The 20,892-nt window shown below is 43.6% G+C and overlaps 1 protein-coding gene and 1 long non-coding RNA gene across 2 annotated transcripts in view; both read right to left on the reverse strand.

Annotated features, from left to right (window-relative positions):
• Positions 1-5,764: 5,764 nt before the first annotated feature.
• Positions 5,765-14,612, reverse strand: LOC120753132 (uncharacterized). The gene is made up of 2 exons (XR_005700980.2): positions 14,398-14,612; positions 5,765-7,098 (listed from the first exon to the last, which is right to left on the reverse strand). It is a non-coding gene; the product is annotated as an uncharacterized LOC120753132 (long non-coding RNA).
• A 5,411-nt stretch (positions 14,613-20,023) lies between these two features.
• Positions 20,024-20,892, reverse strand: part of PHOX2B (paired like homeobox 2B) — a 2,251-nt gene continuing 1,382 nt past the window's right edge. The window contains exons 2-3 of the mRNA XM_040064973.2: positions 20,726-20,892; positions 20,024-20,544 (exon numbers count right to left, since the gene is read on the reverse strand). The exon at positions 20,726-20,892 is cut by the window's right edge and continues 21 nt beyond it. Of these exons, the coding sequence (XP_039920907.1) occupies positions 20,089-20,544; positions 20,726-20,892 (623 nt within the window). The 3' untranslated portion in view covers positions 20,024-20,088. The remainder of the gene's footprint in view (positions 20,545-20,725) is intronic.

The following is a 20,892-nucleotide window of genomic DNA, read 5'->3' on the forward strand; positions in this document are numbered from 1 at the left end:
ATTTTTTCCACTTTAAACACATTAAGATGATACATTTCTAATCAGGAACTTTGAGTACAGAAAAAAATAATGCTTTCCTACATTTGAACTGCAATGTAAATGTATTTGTTGCAAAAAAATGATTTATTATTACTGAGCAAGTACAATATATGTAATGGGTTTTAGATGTTTTGGAATTTATTTAGCCTCTTACTACTTCAGACAACCTGAACAGGTGTCATAACCTATCTGTATTTTACAAACCCATTTTCATGGTGTATTTTTTCCTTACTCTTGCTATGTAGTGTTATTGATACAGTACATCTGTAGTTTTCAGTGAATATTGTAAAGGTTGGTGAACCAGAAGGGAACCATCCTTACCTGCATGTCCATTCAGGGACAAGGATTGCTCTCCTAGCTGGAGCTAATGTTGAATACCAATTATGCTAATCTTCCCTTTATTTTATTTATTCTAAAATGCCTCTGGAAATTAGGAAAACTTGTCTAAAACTCAACAGCTTTTATAGTAAATGTATGTTTATAAATAAAATGTTGATTACCTTTGGTGGTGTTGATTTTACTTATTCTAACTACTATTGCATGAACCTGGATTGCAGAGTAGAGGCCTCTGCTTGGCTGGATTTGGCTGAGCCAAGCTGTGTTCCCCAGGAATTAATATGAGATGAGACAATAAAAAAGGCATAGCTGAGATGGCAAAATACACTGTGGATTTCCACTGCAAGCTGTAGCCCTCTATTCACAAGAGCATGTGTGCCTGTTCTGGTAAAAGATGAACAGAAGAGGCTTTCTGTAGAGAGGGGAACCCAAAGTCCTCAGATCTTTCATCAGTGTTGGTAGACTGTGGTTCAGACTTTCACTCAACAAAGCACTTTATATAAGGCAACGCTAAATATGTTCTTGGTTAATTCCATTTTCACATAGCAAAGTTCCTGGAGTTTGTGCTTAGTTTTGCGTGTGCTTGGGTATCTCACTAATTCCTGAATTGCAACTAGTGTGTGACTTGTCCAGTCACCAGCAGAAAGTTGACACAAAATTTTAAACTAATAACTGCCCCTTCTCCTACATTTTTAATTGGATCTTAAGTAAATGACGAGTTTGGGTTTGTGCCAGTAGAGCATCCCAGCTGTTCGATGAGTCATGGGGATGTACAGACAATTTAATTTTCATTCATTCGTTCGTTCATTCATTCATTCATTCACTCATTCATTCATTCACTTTTCTCCTGGTGCCCTGATGGCAGTGGTGGTGGTCATACATTATTCCTGCGTGTCTGTGAGGGCCAGCATTCTCTCTGGTGGCAGAGGCATGCTGAGTTTCCCGGCAGAGCCATCGGTGCCCTGTCCGCGGGAACAGCTTGCTGCCACTGGAGGTTGCTCTGAGGCTGCATTTGGAGGCACTCAGGCAGCTATTTCTGCTCCAGCAACTCTGCACCAAGGCTGCTTGGCACCCACACAAACATTGTTTGTGACCCTTATGAGCCGGGGAAAATGGTGGCAATCCTGGTATGATTTATTATTATTATTATTATTATTATTATTATTATTACAATTCCCTAGTGAATGTGACCTGCACAGTCATTTGTGATCCTAACAGGGAACCGTTGGGGGTGCATTCACTGGGCAAAATAGTTTTAAAGACCTTATAAATGGGGAGCTGTGTTACCTGGTCCCCTCCCCAGGATCTTTGCCTGCAGGTAGCAAAGGCTGCCTGGAGGGCCCCGAGAGAAACCACGAAGCTAACAGGGCTTTGGCATGCCCCAGGAGAGGACTCTGGCTTGTTGAGCAGTGAGATGAAGCTGGGGGCATATGGGAGAAATAGGAGGTGATGGAAGAGAGGAGTGGGCTGTTACAGCTGAGGTTCGAACACCGGAGCAGAGGATACCCCATGCAAAGAGGGGTGTGTGCATGGCCCCCCAGGAGAGCTCTGTGCCTCCTCTACATCCTGTCCACATGTGATGCCTCGGTCCCTCTCCTTTCCCCCATTGTATACTGTTGGGACAAGTGCTCAGTTTCCTCCATCCAACCCACTTTGTTTAGCTCGTTTCTTTTCTCTCCTCAGCAGGTGTTTTGGTGCAGAGGTCTACAGTGAGCACAGACAGGTGCTGGTAGCTGCAGGAGACTCTAGGCACAGGTGATAAACATCAGTAGCTTGCTTACCTTGTAAGTACAGATCCTGATACAGAGAACTCTTCTGGAGGATAGTTAAAAGCTGGAAGCTACCACTTTGTTTAGAAAATTAGCTTTAGGTACAGTTCTTGATGGGCCCCCTTACTGGTAATGAGAAACTGGTCAAGTAGTTACTTGATAAAATTTGCAGAGTGGAAGCCTGCCCTTTTCTCCCCTTTATCAGGTTGGCAGCTGGGGGAGCAAGATGTCCAGATGACAAAATGACAAGATGACAGAGACACATCTGCAGTGAAAATCAGAAGGGGTTGTGAATGCTCGAAATGAGCAGATGACCACCACTTGGATGGGAAACCAAAGATGTCAGTAAAATATATCTCCTGTAAAGGCAAACAGGTCTCCTATATAGTTTTAAAAGCCTCCGGTAGGAATGTAATTTCATCTGAATTTCCTGATAAGGGGAAATGACTAAACTGGAAGCTGCTCAAGTTTTTCAAGTAATAAGAGCCCAGAACAAAGAGATAGAAGGTACAGGACAGGCTGTGACTCTTCCTAGGGTACAGCGGGGGGTTGGTATTTGAGGGGTTGGGGGGTATCTATGTTCTAGATCACATTTTTTATAAAATGTAGCATGAGTTAAACATGTAAGAAGGAGCTGCTTCTCTGTAGATCTTGTGAAATGCCCCATGCTCTGCAAGAGCGGCTAGTGAAACTAGATGAACCCCAAAGCATATGGGGTTTTAAGTCATTTAGGAAAAAAACCTCTCCATTATTTAAGATAATCTTACAAGTCACTATTAACTCATCCATAGAGTCCATCTGCTTCACTGCATGTGATGCGCTGTAAATTCTCTTAGCTAATGCCACATCCAGAGGTCACAGATGTATTTTTTTCTTTAGCAGATGACCTGCTGGTTAAAACCTGCTGAAACCAGTCATGGGTCTAGAAACTAAATCAAAACTAACCAAACTGCAAATCTTTTCTTGAAATAACAGAATTTATCAAACAGGAAAAGAAAGCAAGATTTCAAAAATTTCTTTTTTCTCTTCTATCTATTATAGACAAAACCACTCCAATTCCAAGGACAGAAACAGAAACATGCTATCCAATTCTCTGGAAACTACGTGTAGTAATGCTGGAACTGCTGTTCCAGGGACCTGGACTTGGGGGGTTGCCATGGCTTTCTCCTTTTTTCAGTGGCCAAGTGCTCTTTGGTTGTCTTTGGAGTGGTTCATAAAACTTTGTGAGTGCACACCTCAAACGAGATGTTACAATAATCCTCAATATACCAATATGTCCCTATCATTCAAATTGAAGATGTCACCTCCAAATGCACTTTCCTGGGATCACATCTAAACATTATCAGGTGAGAACAAAGTGGCTATTTTTCCAAAAGATGTTAAATGTAGAGTTTTTTAAAAATCTGCTTACAAACTTTTCTGCTTACAGAGTCTGGAGGGGGAAAGCCTTGCACTGAAGCCAGACATGACTCCTGCAAACCCTCCCTGCCCAGCCACGTTCCAGTTAGGCTTTAAATAGGTTAAATGTGAAGACAGCAGTGTTAGCTAGACCTATGAAATGCATTCTGTCTTCTTGTTCTGAGTAACCACAGGTCTTCAGCTAAGTTTAAAATGGGCAGATAAAAGGACAGCACTCTATGTAAAACAGAAGTCAGTTAATACCTATCTTACCCATACTCCTAAATGCATTTTGTATCTTGTTATTATTTTGAAGCAGGTAGGATGACATTTAGAGGGGATCTATGCCACTAACTGATATTATTACAAATCAGTTCCAGTGGACTAAAGCTGAATTTTAAAATTGCAGCCTCACAAACCCACTTTCAACCATTTCTGTTGGAATGCCACCTACATGTCCAGCGTGCATCCGTGTGACGATGGCAATGCTGGGAGGCGGTGGCAGAGGCCGATCAGCCATCCTGAACTCTCATCCCTCCACTTGGCTTCTGTCAAAGCTGTTATCTCTCAGAGCATTTGTCACAGATGCGCCAGAGTACACAGCAGTTGAAAAGCCATTATCTCTTTCAAAAGTAGTGACTAATGTGCTTTTGCCCACAGCAATGTGGAAAGTCATAGGAAGATTTTGCTGTAGAATCAGCTGTGTTTACCTTGCAGAAAAACAGCTGCATTTTCTTTTTTTTTTTTTTTTTTTTTTAATAGAGGTCTTTACTTCTTGCACACCTTTTCTGGTAGCTTTCTTCTTATATTTCTCCTGAAACTGTTGATTGGTATTTTTATATCAGTCATTAGCAAACTGGCAATTTTAAGGTTTATTTTTCTCTGAGTAAAACAATATTCCTTGACTGGATGATACTGTCCAGTGTAATTACATGTGGTTTGATAATCAAAACCTAAAAGCACCTTTCAAAAAAACCTCATGACAGCTGACTTTTCTGCCTGTGGTGGCAGCCCATCTACCACAATATTCTGCAGCATGGGGGCCAGCGTTTCCCAGCTGATGGTAATGCACAGTGGTGAATCAAAGTCATCACAGCCAACTGATGCCCTCACAGCACTCCATTTTATACAGAAAAGGATGGTGCTTGTAATTCATTGCAAACCTTGCCTCATTAAATCATCTTTTCAGACAATGGACTTCTGAGAAACCTTTGGGAAAACCAAACTCCAAGGAGTTCAGGTGGTGGTGATGCCTTTGTAGTGATTCTTTTCATTGTGGGCAATGAAGGGGAAGGAGAAAACTTTTCACTTTCACAAGCTGCAAGTCATACATGGGTTTATATCTGGGAAAAAATCCTGTATGATTAAGTACAGTGACACTTACAGCCACTGCATTTCTTCAAATCGATGTAGGTGGTACAATAACTTCAAAGCTGTATTTTTTCACATGATCTGTGTGTTAATAGTTAAATAACTGAACAAGGTAGAGGTTCTAATAAAAAATTTATAATTAAATATAATAACTTGATACTTTGTTTTCTCATCTCTATTTTGAATGCTTAAAATCTGCTTACAGCATGAACACAAACATTTAGATATATTTCTCTTTACTGCATCAAGGCTCTCTTCAAGCATGTTGCTGTTTTCAAGCCACTTCCTGATGACAATAATGCTCATGTTGTTATCCCAAGAGCTAAAAACTAACCCTGTGCTTGGTAAACTGAAGCAAAAAGTGATCCATTTTAATTCCTACCAGATATAGGGAAGGTATGGTGAAAAGACAAATAAATCATTGGATGCAGAAAAGGCATACATCCTAACTTCCAGGAGCTGTGTATCTGTCTAGGGAAAACTACTTCAATGAGGACCAAGCTCTCAAACGATAAATGGTGGAGTTGTAGCACTTCTCCCCTCTTGTTCTCAACCTAGGCCATAACCGGTTTCTCAGCCTTGTTCTGCATGCCAGTTAAATCCAGCTGTGCCACCATGGCACATCCCAGCTTGCCAGGAGGCTCGTTTGGCTGTAGCCAGCTGTGCACAGCTGCCCACTCAGCATAGCCCCGCCAGGCTCAGGGCTCCGCTGCTCTCTCTGCGCCTTTGCTGTGCATCTGCTACAGACAGTTTCAATTTTTTCCCTCAGATGCTGGGGATTTTGATTTTTTTATGCAAGAAATTCTTCTCAGTTGATCAATACAGCATTTTCCAGCCACTTCCTGCACATGTGCAGTCAGAATGAAGGGCTGTAAAATAACCAGCGCTGCTGCTCGGTGGGCTTTGGAAAGACTCCTGCAAACAGGGCATCAATGCCTGCTGGGGGAGTGCTCTAGCAGAAATGGGTGCATAAGAAGATGGTTGGAGCATCCCAAGTGTGGCAAAGATGTGTGCATGCTGCACTGAGACTCTTCATTAAAACCTTATGGCTAGAGAGGCAAATGTAAGAAGACGTCTCTCTACAGGCTGCCATAGTACTCTTCTTTAAGGAATAAATACCATTTTATTTATTTAAAGTTTTAAAATGTGTCTCTTTTGACAGTACTGAGTGAAGCTTAAATACAAATATGAATTACTTCCTTATTATTGCAGTAATATAAAATAACCTGGAGTAGATTTTGAACAATTTTGAATGCCACATCGCATGAGTACAAAATGTCAGAGGCCTTGAAACAGCTGGATTTTCAAAGATACCTGAAGCACACTCCCAGATAAGCAGACATCATTATCAGGCCCCAAGTCAGGTACAGAGCCACTGGCCTTATGTGAAAGCATAGGTACCCTAACCTTGGTTTTTCAGGTTTTTGGAGCTCATCATCACCAGAAAACAGTGAAGCCCTTTTCATTGTTAGTTGAATCAGATTTTAAAACACTGCTGTGAGGCAGAAAAATACTATTTACCTGTATTTACAAATGGATACATGGGTCACAGATCCATTTGGTTTGTGCAGAGAAAGAATGTCTTCACTAGTGAATGATTTAGCCACCATCTGACAACAAAGGTGCTTGAAACTCAGAGGAACACCAAACCAAACCATTTTGCATGCATTTACCAGCTACTGTGACTGCAGCATAGTGACTGCGGAGTTCAGGAGGACCAGGCTGAGTACTGCAGCAAAAATCACCAGAGCAAGAAGCTCATCAGTGTGGAGTCTGTCTGTCTAGAAGCACGGCACACAAAGCAGCAGCCGAGTTTGCCCTGCCTACACCAGACCGCCAGGAGCAGCCGGCTGGGCTGCGGCCAGCGCAGCATCGCCGTGCGGGCGCTCCTGTCGGGAGCACAGAGCTGCCGGCGCTGGCAAAACATTTCCTGTGCTCGGAGCTGAGTGAGGCAAGCTGAACCCTTCGGGGGAAACGCTCTTTTGAGAGAAAAGATGGCAAAAGGTGTTCCTTCTCTGGAAGAACAAAGCTGTGAGCAGATTGCTCAGGAACAGTGTGGTTTGCTTTCTGGTCTTCTTTACAAGATTGACTTCTCAGCTGGATGATGTTACTTTGGCTTCATATGTCTCATCTATGGAGAAGGAGAGATGGAAACATCCACGGTGCTGTTCCCACAACCTTCTGCCTGGAGAATAACAGATACTTTATATTAGTAAAATAATTGTAAAAAAATCTAAAAATTTCTTTGCTGGAGGAGAGATGAAGAAAGGGTTGTTCACTAAGTATTGGTGCCAAATCAGCTTCTCCAGTTAATTAAAAAATTACTTAAAGGAATGCTCCACATGATGCACATGCATCCTCAGGAGGTGGTTGCTATGTCACATACCTTCCAGGATACTGGGATGTGACAGGATATGCTCCGTACAAGCCACACGCATGTGCAGACTACCCCTGCCAAGGGCAGGCAGCATCTTGGGGGGCTGCCTCTGAGAGCAGATGTTTGCAGTCATCTATTGGTTTTGTTGCCTGTTCTGCAGGAATTTGTGATATGATGTGCCACTTCATGTACTCCTCCACAGGTCAAAAACCTGATTTCCCAGGAAAATTATGGCCCACACAAGGTTGGAGCTGGCCAGTAGCTGAACAAATGGCTGGCAGTTCAGCAGCGACCTGCAGCTGTATGTAGGACAAGCACCCAGAAAGCTGAGCTTACTGCTGGAGAGGAGTAACCAAAGCCAAGTTGGGCTGGAAGGAGAACATGGAATCCAGAAGATTTTTGCATTAACTGTTAGATCAACTAATCCAAAACAAATATTGTAAAAATAATCTGCATAAATGCTACCTGCACCAGGAGGTTAATATATGTTTCAAAACAAAAAAATCCACCCTTTCCTTTGGGCTTAGCCAGACATTGCACGGCAGTATTTTCTGGACTGAGTTTATTAATGGATGAGAACATTAAATAGTTAAAAGGATTCTTTCATCTCGGTGAATCCTTCACTAGGACAAAATAAACAAGGAAAAACTGCCCAGATCATGCTCCTACTTTAAGTCATGACAAGTGCTGTGAGGGTGACTGCTGTCATACAGCTAAAGGACTAAGGCACTTTGTAAATCAAATTTCAAGTAAAGAGATTGGTTTGCAAAACCTCCTTGGCGTGGAGTCACAAGCTGTCAGAGTGTATTAGCATTATGCTACTGGAGTAAAAAGCAAAACAAATTAAGATGTTTAACAGCTGAAATCTGAAACAAAATTGCGTTTAATGCTGAAAATCTTGTTAACATATTTTCAGGCTTCCCTTTCCCCAGATATTAAATCTCGGTGTGTTTGCGAGCATCTTTTTATGGCACATAGAAACCTACTGTGAGAGAATGAGAACTATACACGACATATGGTAAGGACGGGTGTTTCACCCTGCATGCAAAAGCCTCTCCAGCATTGCTGCAGCATCCAGTAGCACATGAGAAGATTTTAATGACCGGGAGAGACACACAGCTGGAATTCCCTGTGTGTCTGGGGACACAGAAAGCATTGCATCAACAGCAACGGGCCCAAACTGAAGATCGCACATGTTGTAGCATTTAATGTGAGGGGCAATTTGAACTCCCAAACTGGTTTTTCTTTCATATTGGCTCCCACAATGAAAGAACCATTAAGGGTTTTAGTGATCTTCCAAGACTCTGCTTCCAGCAGAAATTTGGCTCCTCTCCTTGGACACAAGACCAATTTTTAATTGAATTTCAAGAGATGATGGATGTTGTACTTTATTCCAAGTCTATATGCTAAATTAACAAGGCTGTCTGCTTAGTTTCCTCTTTTGAAACCACATTGAGATGAGTTTCTGCTAATTCTCCTACACAGGGCATTAGACATGTGAACGGAGACCTTATTCAAGAATTGAAATAATAGGCTTTTTTGCCAAGCTTATTACTTTGGGTAGTACTTTGAGTTGTGAGGCAGTAACAATTATTTGCTTTCTGAAAAAGGATTACCAGCTGAATTATTTCAAGTAGAATGAAAGTAAACTTTCATCAAATTATTTTTAAAATAATAATTAACTTTTTAATGTATCTTAGAGCAGGGACCATTCCATTTGATGGGCTCATTCCATGACTTTTTTTTTTTTCTCATGTTCCCCTTGCTCACTTTTAAAGATAACAGAAAGTCCCTCGGGAGTAGTCTGGATCACAGAGTATGTTTAGCCTGCATTAGGTTTATTTATGCAGTTATTAGCATGTTAACAGATGCTGTTTATTAGTCAAATATTTGATTTGGCAAAACATATTAAAAATGGCATAAAAGTGAATGTTTTTCTTAACTCTGCCTACTGCGGTAAAATTTATATTGTACTGTACATAAATAAGATATTTCACAGAGGTAAGGCATTGGGAAGGCAATTTAGAATGAAATTTTGGACAGAACACAGAAAGTTTGAAGGCAAAATTCTGACCAGCTGGGCAAAACCAGGAACCAGCTCTATGAAGTCTATGTATAGTGTCCTACCAGCAGAAGCTGAGTTGTTTCCTGAGAATACTGGGATAGTCAACAAGGAGGGCACCTTGTTTGAGGACTGTGGTTGGGATTGCCTGAATACCAACACGCCTACAGCTAGGAACACCTTTGCATGTACTCCTATTCTTTCTAAATTGGAATGTTTAAAAGCCATTGTGTTTGTGATTGTAACATGGCCCAGGATGGCAATAAACAGTCTTAATGGTTTCTAGCAGGTCCTCTTATTCTGCAAGGGGCTTTTGAGATGGATTGAACAAACTGGCCACGTGGAATGGGGTTCGCACTTCATGCATCACAAAATCGTGTTTCTCAACAGGAAAAAAGAAAACAATACAAAAAGGCAGCTGTCAGTGTCTTTCTCAAGAGGAGGTCAAATACAGATATGACATATATCAACTAATTAAAGCAACACTATGAAAGAATGTGGTTGAAACAGCTGAGTAATTTAAGCAGGGAATAAATAGAATAATATAACACATTTAACATAATTGCATAATAGCCTGCCCACAGGTAACACAAGGTAGAAAAGCATGGTCAAGTCTTTATTTAGCTGTGACTATGCTTCTAAACAGTAACTTGTTAAATAAAATAGTAATAAAATGTCAATTCTTTCTTATAGTTTTATATTTCAAAAATATTTCAGTCCTACTTGTCTCAGACACCCGTCTCATCCTAGTCCTCCCTTGCATGGAGGTTCCCGAAGATTCCCTTTTTGTTAATGTTTTCTGCTGCAACAGAATGACTCAGAATGAGTTTTAATTATTGCTGTAGCCTGAATGATTCTGCAGAGTTCATCATTAGGTTCTCGGAGAAGCTAATGGCTTATCTGCTCTGTATAATTGTTCAAATCTTCTTTTCCATCAGTGATATCTCATTTGTTTGAGTTGTATGCTAGTGAGTCAACTACTAAGCCCAGGACTTCACGAATTAAAAAATATACCCTGGCAACTAAATAAAAAAAAATATTTTGAAGTTATTTTCTTAGAGCATGAAATTGGTGTGAGTTTTGAAATACTGTATCCTCATGGAGCTGCACTGATTAGCAGTATCCGATATGCTTTTATAACTAATGTTAGTCTCACTCAATAGCACAAGTGATTAAGCAATTTGTGCCTCCTGACATAGTAACAGAAAACTTATTTCTCAACAGCTTTGTCACTGATAGTAAATAATAATTTTAATATCTTTGTTCAACAGCCCGCAGCATGGTTAATATCTAGTTTGTTAAAATCACAAATCCCCTTTAAGGATGCACAAATAGAAGTCCTTCTACTAAAAGCAAAATTTTCTTTCACAGCTCCTTGAAGCATGAGGTGGTGGTTTTGTCAGCAGCACAGGTTTGTCAGCAGCAGAGGCAACACCTGGCCATTTTGAGACATGCCATTGCAACTCCCTGAACTGTGTGGCAGTTTGGTTCCTGGGGGAAAGGGAGGGTCTGGGTGCTCATGGAAAAGAGAACTGAATGGCTTTCATGAAGAAAACCTGTTTGAGGACAATTCATAACCTCAATGAGCAAATAAGTGATGTGTAAAAGCAGCTTTGATGCACCGTTGGACAACCCCCTGGAGCCCTGCTGCCATTTGTAGGTAGATGGAGACTGTGATTGCTGTGGCAGAAGAAATAATTATTATGGAGGAAAATAAATTGCATTGCTAGTGCACCTGTCCCCTGTAAGAAAAACCCAATACATCTCTAAAGGTACTTGTCTCAGCTTCTACCTCTGAGCAGAAAAATCTGGGAGACGTGACTCCGCCCTGGACAGCAGGATACTCCCAGCTGAAATCTGAGTTATCCTCTGCCTGAAACTGCCATGCCAAAAAAGCCTCTTCAGAAAACACATCCCTTGTGGCTAATTTATCCCAGGGGGGAAAAGGAGATCACAGAACCTAAACCAATCTTGGAAATGTAAGAGACCCATAGAGGAGTTTCTGAGCCTGCACTTGCAGGCTATGGAGAGATTTTGGCACAGCTGATTTTCAATGGGATCACAGCCCTCCAGACACACATAGCAGCACATCTCCCTGTTACCTTCTCCTCTGTCTGAGGACTCAGAAAGGAGAGTTTTTAAAGGTCTCTCACCTGTTCTGACCACAGCAGGTATAATTTTGCTGGGGACCTTTTGGAAATTAATCTATTGTCTTTTGCCTGTTACCCCAATTAAATGCCTATAAGAGAGCTTTTCTTCTACTTCCTTTCAGCTTCAAGATAAAACTAAGTGATTCCCAATATGTGGTTTTATTCTTAAAAGTTATGCTCTGTAGATCCCATTGAAATCAGTATTGGCTGAAACAGCTGTAGGTGCAGAAGAACCTCATGCATTCAGGTATGTTACAAGGCTCTTCATGCTGTGCTAGGACTACCTTCATTCAGAGCACTATTGTGGCTTCGGTTCCGTTGACCATGAATCCTCCTATGCTGACAGTACTGATGTGTATTGACATTTTGGGGTATTTTCCCCCCAGATCTTAACAGATTTTTCTTCTTTAAAACTATTGATTAAGATGATTTACCCACTACAGTTATTTTTATTTCTTTGTGGGAGTGCTAACATCAACACAGAGCTCCTCTTGCCTTTCTGTATGTCTGCCTGCTCAAGAAGATTCTTAAATGTACCAGCAGCTTTCACAGAGACAAGCTTGAGAGTGAAAGAGCAGTGACCTCAGCACTGGCAGGGAATTAAGCCTATAATCTAATGGGGTTTCTTTTTCCATTTCTAAATAATGGGATTCTATTAGACCAAAGTGTAGTCGCGCCATAATGATAATTTATTGTATAGCATATCTAAATTTTGCTTTTTATAAATCATAGAGAATTATAATACAGAGTTATATAATTGAATCTTCTCTTACACCACTAATATTATTCATTGGTTAGTTAGAGAAACTACTTCTTGTTCAGAATTCACATATGACTGGGTTTAGAATTGACAGGGGTTTAATACGCCTATTTTTATGCATTTAAATATTTTCATTTTATTCCTTTTAAATATTTTGTAATAATTCTTTAAATACATTTTATACTTATGAGGTTTTGTACATATCATTTTGGACAATTTTAAAAACAAATGAAGCCATAAGTTTGTGTGTATATATCTTAAAATCTCAACAACAACAAAAATGTCATGATCTTTGAAAGGAAATAATTGAGGTTAATTGATTCCCACATTGACATTTAAATGTATTGGTGGTATACACCAGTGAAAGTATTGATCAGTGAAAGTAATCAGCAATAATAGGAAAAATTAATCACTTTTGAAGATTTATTTGACTTCAGCTGTGGAATGTACTGTGGCCAGGACTGAAGCTGACCCTGCGGATATAACAGGAACTATTACCAAACAAAAAGACCAAGACGTGTAAATGAGGGAAAGCTGGGAGGGCATGTTTTAACTTGCTATTAGAATACTGAAATAAGGAGTGGCCTACAGCCTAAGACTTGTGATCTACTGTTTGTAAATCCATTTCTAGATTTGAACAGCAACAGCTGATTTAGAAGAACACACAAGAAATCTGTTGGCAAAACATTTTTGTTAAAGATCTCACCTTCAACAAGTGGAGATGGGTTTCTACTCTGAAATGGGAGGGTTTCTGTCAGAAATCTTTCAGAATACTTTATTAACTGAAGCTGTACCACTCAGATATTCTTACTTAAGAGCTCAAGTTTTTTCACAATTCAGTTAAAATCTTCACCTCAACCCAATCTTGTGGCAATGAATCTCAGTTTGACTACCTAGTAATTGGGAGTATCCCCTTTTTCTGGTTCTAAGCTAAGCTAAATCAGGAATCAAGCAATCACACTTATGTGTTATCCTCCTTTTTTTCCACCTAAGCAGCTTAGGAAGGAAGTTAAGTGATGTAGTCACTGAAAGGTGAGATTAAATCAGTAAAAACCTGAAGGGCCTGGTCTAATTTCTCCAGACTTTACAGTCTTTTAGTATTCATACTTAGTATTGAACAGTACAGCACTGAGTAATACAAATTATTAAAACAAATAACTTTTCACTTTTCTTGACTGATATGTGCCCTTGAGCCTTCTTACCACTTTTCTGTCAATTGCACCAGGTTTGAAATACTTTAGGAGTGCTACATTCCCAGTGGGAATTGATTATGATGGGAGTGAAGGGCTTAGACGTCCATCTAGAGCACCCTCTTTTCCTGCAGCAGGACAAAACCACCCACGCCATGTTTATCTAAGTTTTTGTCTCCTTAGAGATAGCCCTAGTGATAATTAGATTTGGATGTTTAAAGCATCACTGTTCTAAGATAGGCTGCCACATAATGCATTACAAGTGCAGCAGAGAGAGTTTTAACTATCTCTTCTTCCAGATGTAAGGAGATTTTGTTATTAAAAATTAAGACATACAGAGTATTTAAATAAAATGTATAACTTTGTCATTAAAGTGAGTTCCTCAGATATTTCCATGCTAGTTTTGGCAGCATTTTGTTTGCAATATTACCTATGGAGATTCCTGAACTACTTCTTTTCAGAGTTCACCCCTTTTGGTAACCTTTTTAAAGATAATACAGCATAAATATTTTGGTAGCTCTTTCTAGAAACTGTTTGATATTTTGAAATAAATACGGGGCCAAGAGCTTCCAAATTCTCCTGACAACACTCTTTTGATATTATTTCAAGCTGCAATATCAGACTCTTTAAGTTGAAAAGAAAAGTAGGAATAACCTGCAGCTTGTGACAGCCTGTGGAATGTTGTCTGTGTAACTGTACGTTGAGTTGAAGTCCACTAACAGCTACGATAAACCTCAATGAAAATTAAAATCTCTACTTTGTAGCAACTCAGCTCTCGCTCCCCATCTGCAAAGCTGAGGCAAACACACAAAACTCACTGAAGCTGAATTCTGTTCTTGGTTCTCTGGAAGAGAGTCCTGCAAGCCCCAGGAAAGCTGCACAGAGCAGCAGAGAAGGAAAGCAGGACAACGCTGAGCCCAATCCAGCCCGTTCATGGTTACTCACCAAGAAGCATGTGGAGGGAAGAGATTATTCCTGGCTCTTCTTGGAAATTAGCCCCAGAATGTAAGCAACTGCTGGGTGCCACAGCTGGCAGCAGGTAGCTCAGGCCCCTTGTCATCAGGAAAAAAGGCAGTGAGCTGGGGAAGTGCTGGGAGCCGTGGCTGCAGCCGCATGAACCTCCTGCCCACAGCAGGGCTCGAGTGAACAAACCCCCACCCTTCGCCCTCCAAGCCATAGGTGGGTTTTTAACAGCCCTGAAAGCACAGGTGTCTTTGGCTATGTCCTTAGGCAGGGACTGCTGCAGGCACTCTCTCAGGAGGTTTTGAGAAGTGGATTAACTTTCAAAGGCATTGAGGAGCCGGGCTTTGTCTGGGCACTCTGGGTGATGCATGCCTCTGAAAGGAGCTTTCCCAAGTACCATGTCCATCCCAGATGACCAGTTCTCTTAGCCACAGGTTTCACAATCTGTCCTTCTTTCTTGTAATGAAAAACCACAGAAATTTATAAAATGTGTGCTCTGTTCCCTGGATAGGCTTTCCTCTTAGGAGAAATTAATATGTTGGTTCTATTTCCATAAATGTCTTTCTGAGAAACAATGCTGAAGTGAAGGCTTCTGAAATCCATGTGTTAAGCCTGATGGTAGAGGCCTCAGTGCAGACACTGGATTTCAGACTGCTGGAAAGGCAGAGTTTTGCTCACTTGTACTTACCAAGACAACTTGAACTTTTATCTAGTACTGATGATAGACTTCAAATGTAATTTAAACACTCTTTGAAGCAGCAGGAGATGTCACTGGCATTCCCTTATTACCTCTTTCAGAAAGAAATGGGAATAAGTCGGCCTTAGCCTGTCATACTAGTATGAAATAATACTTCTTTTTAAGTGCAAATATTTTTATTTCCTGTTGATATGATAGTCATGACAAGGATCAGCCCAAAAGAGCATTTCCTCTCTCCAAAGGAAATTTTCATCCTAAAATATGAGAGCATGATCTTTATTTTCACAGCTAAAATTTCTTGAGCTGTTTCTGGTTGAAACACAAACCAAGAAAACGGTTTTCCTCTCAAGTCATTCCTTGGCCTATGTGATGAGCTCTTGTGTGAAGAACAAAGGACAAAAGTGTTTTTCTAAGATGGAACCAGATTTTAGTAGCACACAGGATTAAATCACCAGTTTATTTCATAGCAGTTTTGTGGTGATAGCTTGTAAAAGAACAAATTAAATTTGTAACAGAAATAGAAATCTTCATTTCCCACTGATATACAGCCTTCACAGTGCTGATCTGCTTTACTGATGATGAGGGTAATCTATACATTAATGTTCTTTGACTCTTAATGGTTCATGCTAAATGTACATTGAGAGTAACTGACAGGTACTCATTTCATAGGTGTCTAGGAATTAACAGTGAGTTTTGTGTCGCATTCCCCCTCTGTACAGTGGGGATGCTTTCCATGTGAAGAAACCCCAGATTTGGACTTCAGAAAGAGCCCTTGTTTCAGACCACAGCAGCGAGCTGACAGCCCTGACTGGAGTCAGGCTCATTCAGGGGATTCCTGCCAGGTACACTTCAACAGTGTCAAAAGAAGGTAGGAGGAAAACAATATCTAAAAATATATTCTGGTGGACTACAGGCACTTTTCGTGACATCTCCTTTTCCCATTGGTTGGTAATAGTTTGATAATTCTATTAAATAAGTGCAAATTTATAAAGATTAAAAAAAATAGACACAGTTTCTTACCATTGAAAGGGATTGTTTTTACTAATTGTAGTTTTCCTGTATGCTGGCCTTGTACTCCTTAGTAGCAAAATGAATGTTTGCATTGTCATCATCCATCAAAGAGATTCATACTGAAATCAAGAATTAATTTTTCTGTTCAAATATTGGAGAGAAGGAAGTGAGAGTGTGTGCAAGAGCCAAATTCAACATTAGACCTGAAATCTAACTCTTGATATTTAGAAGAGCAAACAATGAACACTTAAATTGTGCCAAACACACAATGTGAATTTACCTGCGAACTCTTCCAAATGCTGTATGTTCATATTGAATTTGAGTCAGATTGTATAATGAATTATCCTTTATTTGAACAATGTGAGGGAGTAAACCCAAGAAAAATAAAACTTCCTACATTCATTTCTTCATTGGAGCACCTTTTCACTTCTTAGATCCTTTTGTCCAGACTTGTGAGTCCCAGAGCAACTCTTAGTGCTAAGGATCATCTTCCCTGTTCAGCTCTCAGTGGTACCACTGGAAAGCAGCCTTTTAGCATCCTCTTCCTGCCTGAGTTCCTTCTGGGTACCCCATGGCCTTCCTCTAGCAGCAGTCCTTGGGTTATTTATTTAACTGATAGTCCTTTTCCAACTGCTGCCTTTTCAGACAGGCAGGAAAAGTAAACTTTGTGTATTTTCAAACCATCCCTTTCTACCTGACTGAGCAATCATGAAGGTTGACGAATTAACCATTCCGACTGGTCTGCCTCAGGCCCACAGGTCCTTACAAATGAGGAGTGACGTATGCCTCAGGCCTTCCATGGCTCCCCTTGCTGTGGGGGTGACCAGAATATGGACAGCAGTGGCTGGGGAAAGGATTTATGGGCCAGTGACAGAACAAAAGTCTCCAAAAAGGACTAATGATAAGTTTAAACATGTAAGTGGAAAACTGGAAATACAGAGGTGATCTTAGCTCTGTATGAACCCCTACTGAGAGAGGCACTGCACTATTTGGTACTATCCTAGTATCCCTTCTGCAAGGCATCTTCAGGAACAGGAGAGAGTGGTTCCACACCTGGAAAATTTATAGACGCTTGACCTTAGGGATTGTGGGAGACATAAAGAACACAGACTATTTAATTTACCAGAAAGAAGATAGACCATAATGCAAACCAGTTTACAGTATGAGAAAAGAGAGGTCTAGCAGATAGACAGCCAGATCCACTGTAGGAAGCTGAAGCCTTTTTATTAGAAATAAAGCCCAAGTTTTATCAGACAAAATAGTGAACTTGGCCAAAAAATAGTAGTGTGTTGTCGTCCCTTGATGTTTTCCAATCACAGCTGCATGCCATAAAATCTAACCTTATCATCTTCACACAGCAAGGCCTAACCAGGCGAGATATCTTTAAACCACCCTTGGCTGGTTGGTTGTTTTACTGGCAATAGAGGTCCCACCTTCTCCAAAAGCTCAGCCATGATTCAGCCATGGTACAGCAGATTGAGCGCTACAGGTTCTCCAGCAGGAAAACCTTTACATGTGGATCACTATTAGCAGAACTGCTCTGCAGCCCACAGCTGGGTTATCCCTAGAGGCAGTCCATTAGTCCCTTTACCTTTAACAAAGATATTCTTAGATTGTGGAATCACTTTTGGAAGAAAAAGTAAAATGGTAAAATCTGCCCGTATTAAAACAAAATACGTATTAAAAAAATACATTCAAGTTGTTTTCCTCCAGAAAATACACTGCATAATTTATTGTATCATTTTAAACCTGATGATTCAGGCCCTTAATTAGTGAAACAGCACTTGCTCCATTTGCCACATTTTTAATTGTGCTCTCCCCAGCCCCCCAGCCGTGCAGATGTTGCACGCTGCGGATGACAAGGCCCTTGCAAAGTTTGCTTCTCTGCCAAACCGACAGACTGACTTTTTTTTTTTTTTTTTTCCCCACGGGCTGTGCCGGAGTCAGACAGAGTTCATTGCCCCGACGTCCTTGCAGCGAACCCGAGAGTGCCTGGCTGCAGGAGCTGCCCTGGTAGGGGGCACCGGGATGAGCGGCGACCCCGGCTCCTTTCGGGGAGGGAACCTCTCTTTGTCCGAGGACTTTCGACGGAAAGCCCGCTCGATTTGGCGACGCCGGCTGTCTTCAGCTACCCCGTGCCCCGCGGGGACCCGGCACATGGGCAGGGCCGGCCGGGGTGCGGGGCAGCGGCCGGGGCGAGGAGCGCAGCCGGGCCGTGCCGGGCCGTGCGGGCGCTGCCCCGTCCCGCTGCCTGCCGCTGCCGGGCGCTGAACGCAGCCCGGTCCCGGAGCGTGAGGCCGCCGGGTGCTCCCGGGCCCGCAGGGAGCCGAGCCCGCGGCCGCGCCGTCCCCGCGCTCTGCCGCAGGTGTCGGCAGAGGGATTCAGCAGAAGTGCTGGTGGAAAGGCTGGAAAAGGCTCTCCGCCGGCCGGCGAGATGCCGCGCCCGCTGGCAAACGGGGCCTATGGGGTTTGCCCTTTTTGCTTTCCTTTTAACGGATATCGCTTAATGCTATCCGTCGCCAGTTTCCGAGGCAATGACGAAAGGTCAAATCTGACTCATCTTCCTCCCCCCAATCAGCCTGTTTGCAAATAATTAATAAGGCCACGATTAGGCAGTAATGATGGGACGGGCAGTTATGGCCTTCCTGATGGTAACGGAGATTGATGCTACTGAGCAAATCTTTTGATGACACTGTTCAGGTTCTGCGACACGCGCCTTGGATCTCTATCAGAAATAACCCCGAGACCTCTCCCCAAATAAAGCCCTAACAAGAAGTCAGAAGAGCACCGTAACTATGTTTGCTTTTGGCTTTTATTATCAACAATCAATTAATGGTACACTCTTGGAAAACTATATGCACATGTAGAAATATTTCCCCTTTTAAATATAAGCATTCATTTTAACCACATATAAATAAATCTGGAAACCCTGAACATAATTTATGACCATTATGCTCACAAACATATTTCAACAGGTAGGGAAAAGAAAAAAAAAAAATGAGACGACATGCAACCGATAATAAAAATATATATAATTGCCTTGACCTTGTTCTCTCTAAACGCAAAGGGGAACTGAACCCGTGAGAACCTTATTTCTCCATAAAGACACGCCATAGAGACTACGAGAAGGGAAAACATTATTTATACGGTCAACTAGACAAGTCTGTACTGATATTAACACTATACAGTTGAGTCACAGAACACAGTTGTAGAAAGACACGGAAAAAGAGAAAGCATACCTGGCGACATTCAACTAAGAGCTATAGTTTGTGCCTTTTAAAATGAAATTAGAAAACCCTAACGGAGATGCCTAAAAACTGCGTAGACCGGGTAATAATAATAATAATAATAATTAATAATAATAATTAATAATAATAAATACCGGCCGCCCGCCATGAGGAACGCGGGCCCTGCAAGGGCCGGATCCGCGGTACGGGAAGCGGCGGCGGCCGCCGGCTCAGAGCGGAAGCCGACGGGGCGCCGGCGGCGGCGGCAACGGAGAGACCCAAGACCCAACGGAGGGACGGTGACACCGGACGGCGGAGGAAGGACCACTCCCGGGCGCGGGGCCGGGGTCGGCGGGAGGGGGGCGGGCGAGGAGGGGAGATGGGGAAGAGGACGCTTCGTCCCTCCTGCTGACCGCGAAAAGGAACTTTAAAAACCCCGCGGGCGAGAAGGGAGCCCCCCCCGCGGCCGGGCCGCCCGCGGGCGCAGTCCCCGCTGCCCGCCGCTCCCCCGCGCCCGCGCCGCGCTCCCCGCCCGGCCGCCCCTGCCCCGCCCCGGCGGAGGCGCTGCGGGGCCGGCCCCGCCGCCGGGCCGGGAGCGAGGGAGCCGGGCGCGGCCCCCCGTGGGGGCGCGGGGTCCCTGCCCCGCGGAGCCCGGCGCAGCCCGGGCCCCCGGTCATCGCTATGGGCGGGCGGCGGATACTAATGAGCGGGAGGGGCCGCCGCCGCCGCCGCCGCCGCTCAGAACATGCCGCTCTTGACGAGGCTGCCTTTGGTGCCCCCGGGCCGCTGCAGCGAGGAGAGGACGCTGGCGAAAGGGCCGCCTAACGAGTCGGGGATTGAGGTGATGGGCCCGGGCCCCGGCGCCCAGCCCTGCCCCGGCCCCGCCGCCGCCAGCCCGCCGGGCCCCGCCGCTCCCTTGCCCGGCTCGCCCCCCGGGCCGCCGGGCCCTGCCGCTCCCTGCCCGGCGGGGGGGCTGGGTCCCCCGCCGCCGCCTCCGCCGCAGCTGGGAGCGGGGTTGGGGTTGGGGCCGGGGCCGCCGGTGCTGTCGGGGTCCGTGCTCTTGGCCTCCTTGCTCTCGTCGTCGCGGGAGGCGTCGGACTTCTTGCCGGCCGCCCCGTTCTTGGCGGCCGCCGCCGCCGCCGCCGCCGCCCGCTCCTGCTTGCGGAATTTGGCGCGGCGGTTCTGGAACCAGACCTGGGAGGGGGAGCAAGGGGTGGGCAGCACGACGGCATCCCCTCCGCCGCCTCCCGCCGAGCGACCCCCGCCCCGGCCCCCGCCGCCGTCCCGGGGCCGGCGCCTTCCGCAGCGGCGCTACCCGTGGCGAGGTCCCTCCGCAGCCGCCACCCCCTGCTCGTCACCCGCATCCCGCACATACCTGCACTCTCGCCTCGGTGAGGTCTATCTTGAGTGCCAGCTCCTCCCGGGTGTATATATCAGGATAATGAGTCTCTGCAAACACCCTCTCCAGTTCCTTGAGCTGGGCGCTGGTGAACGTAGTTCTGATCCGCCTCTGTTTTCTCTTCTCGTTTAAACCCCCGTGGT

The sequence above is a fragment of the Hirundo rustica genome, chromosome 5 (assembly GCF_015227805.2).
Source record: "Hirundo rustica isolate bHirRus1 chromosome 5, bHirRus1.pri.v3, whole genome shotgun sequence".
NCBI classification, from domain to species: domain Eukaryota; kingdom Metazoa; phylum Chordata; class Aves; order Passeriformes; family Hirundinidae; genus Hirundo; species Hirundo rustica.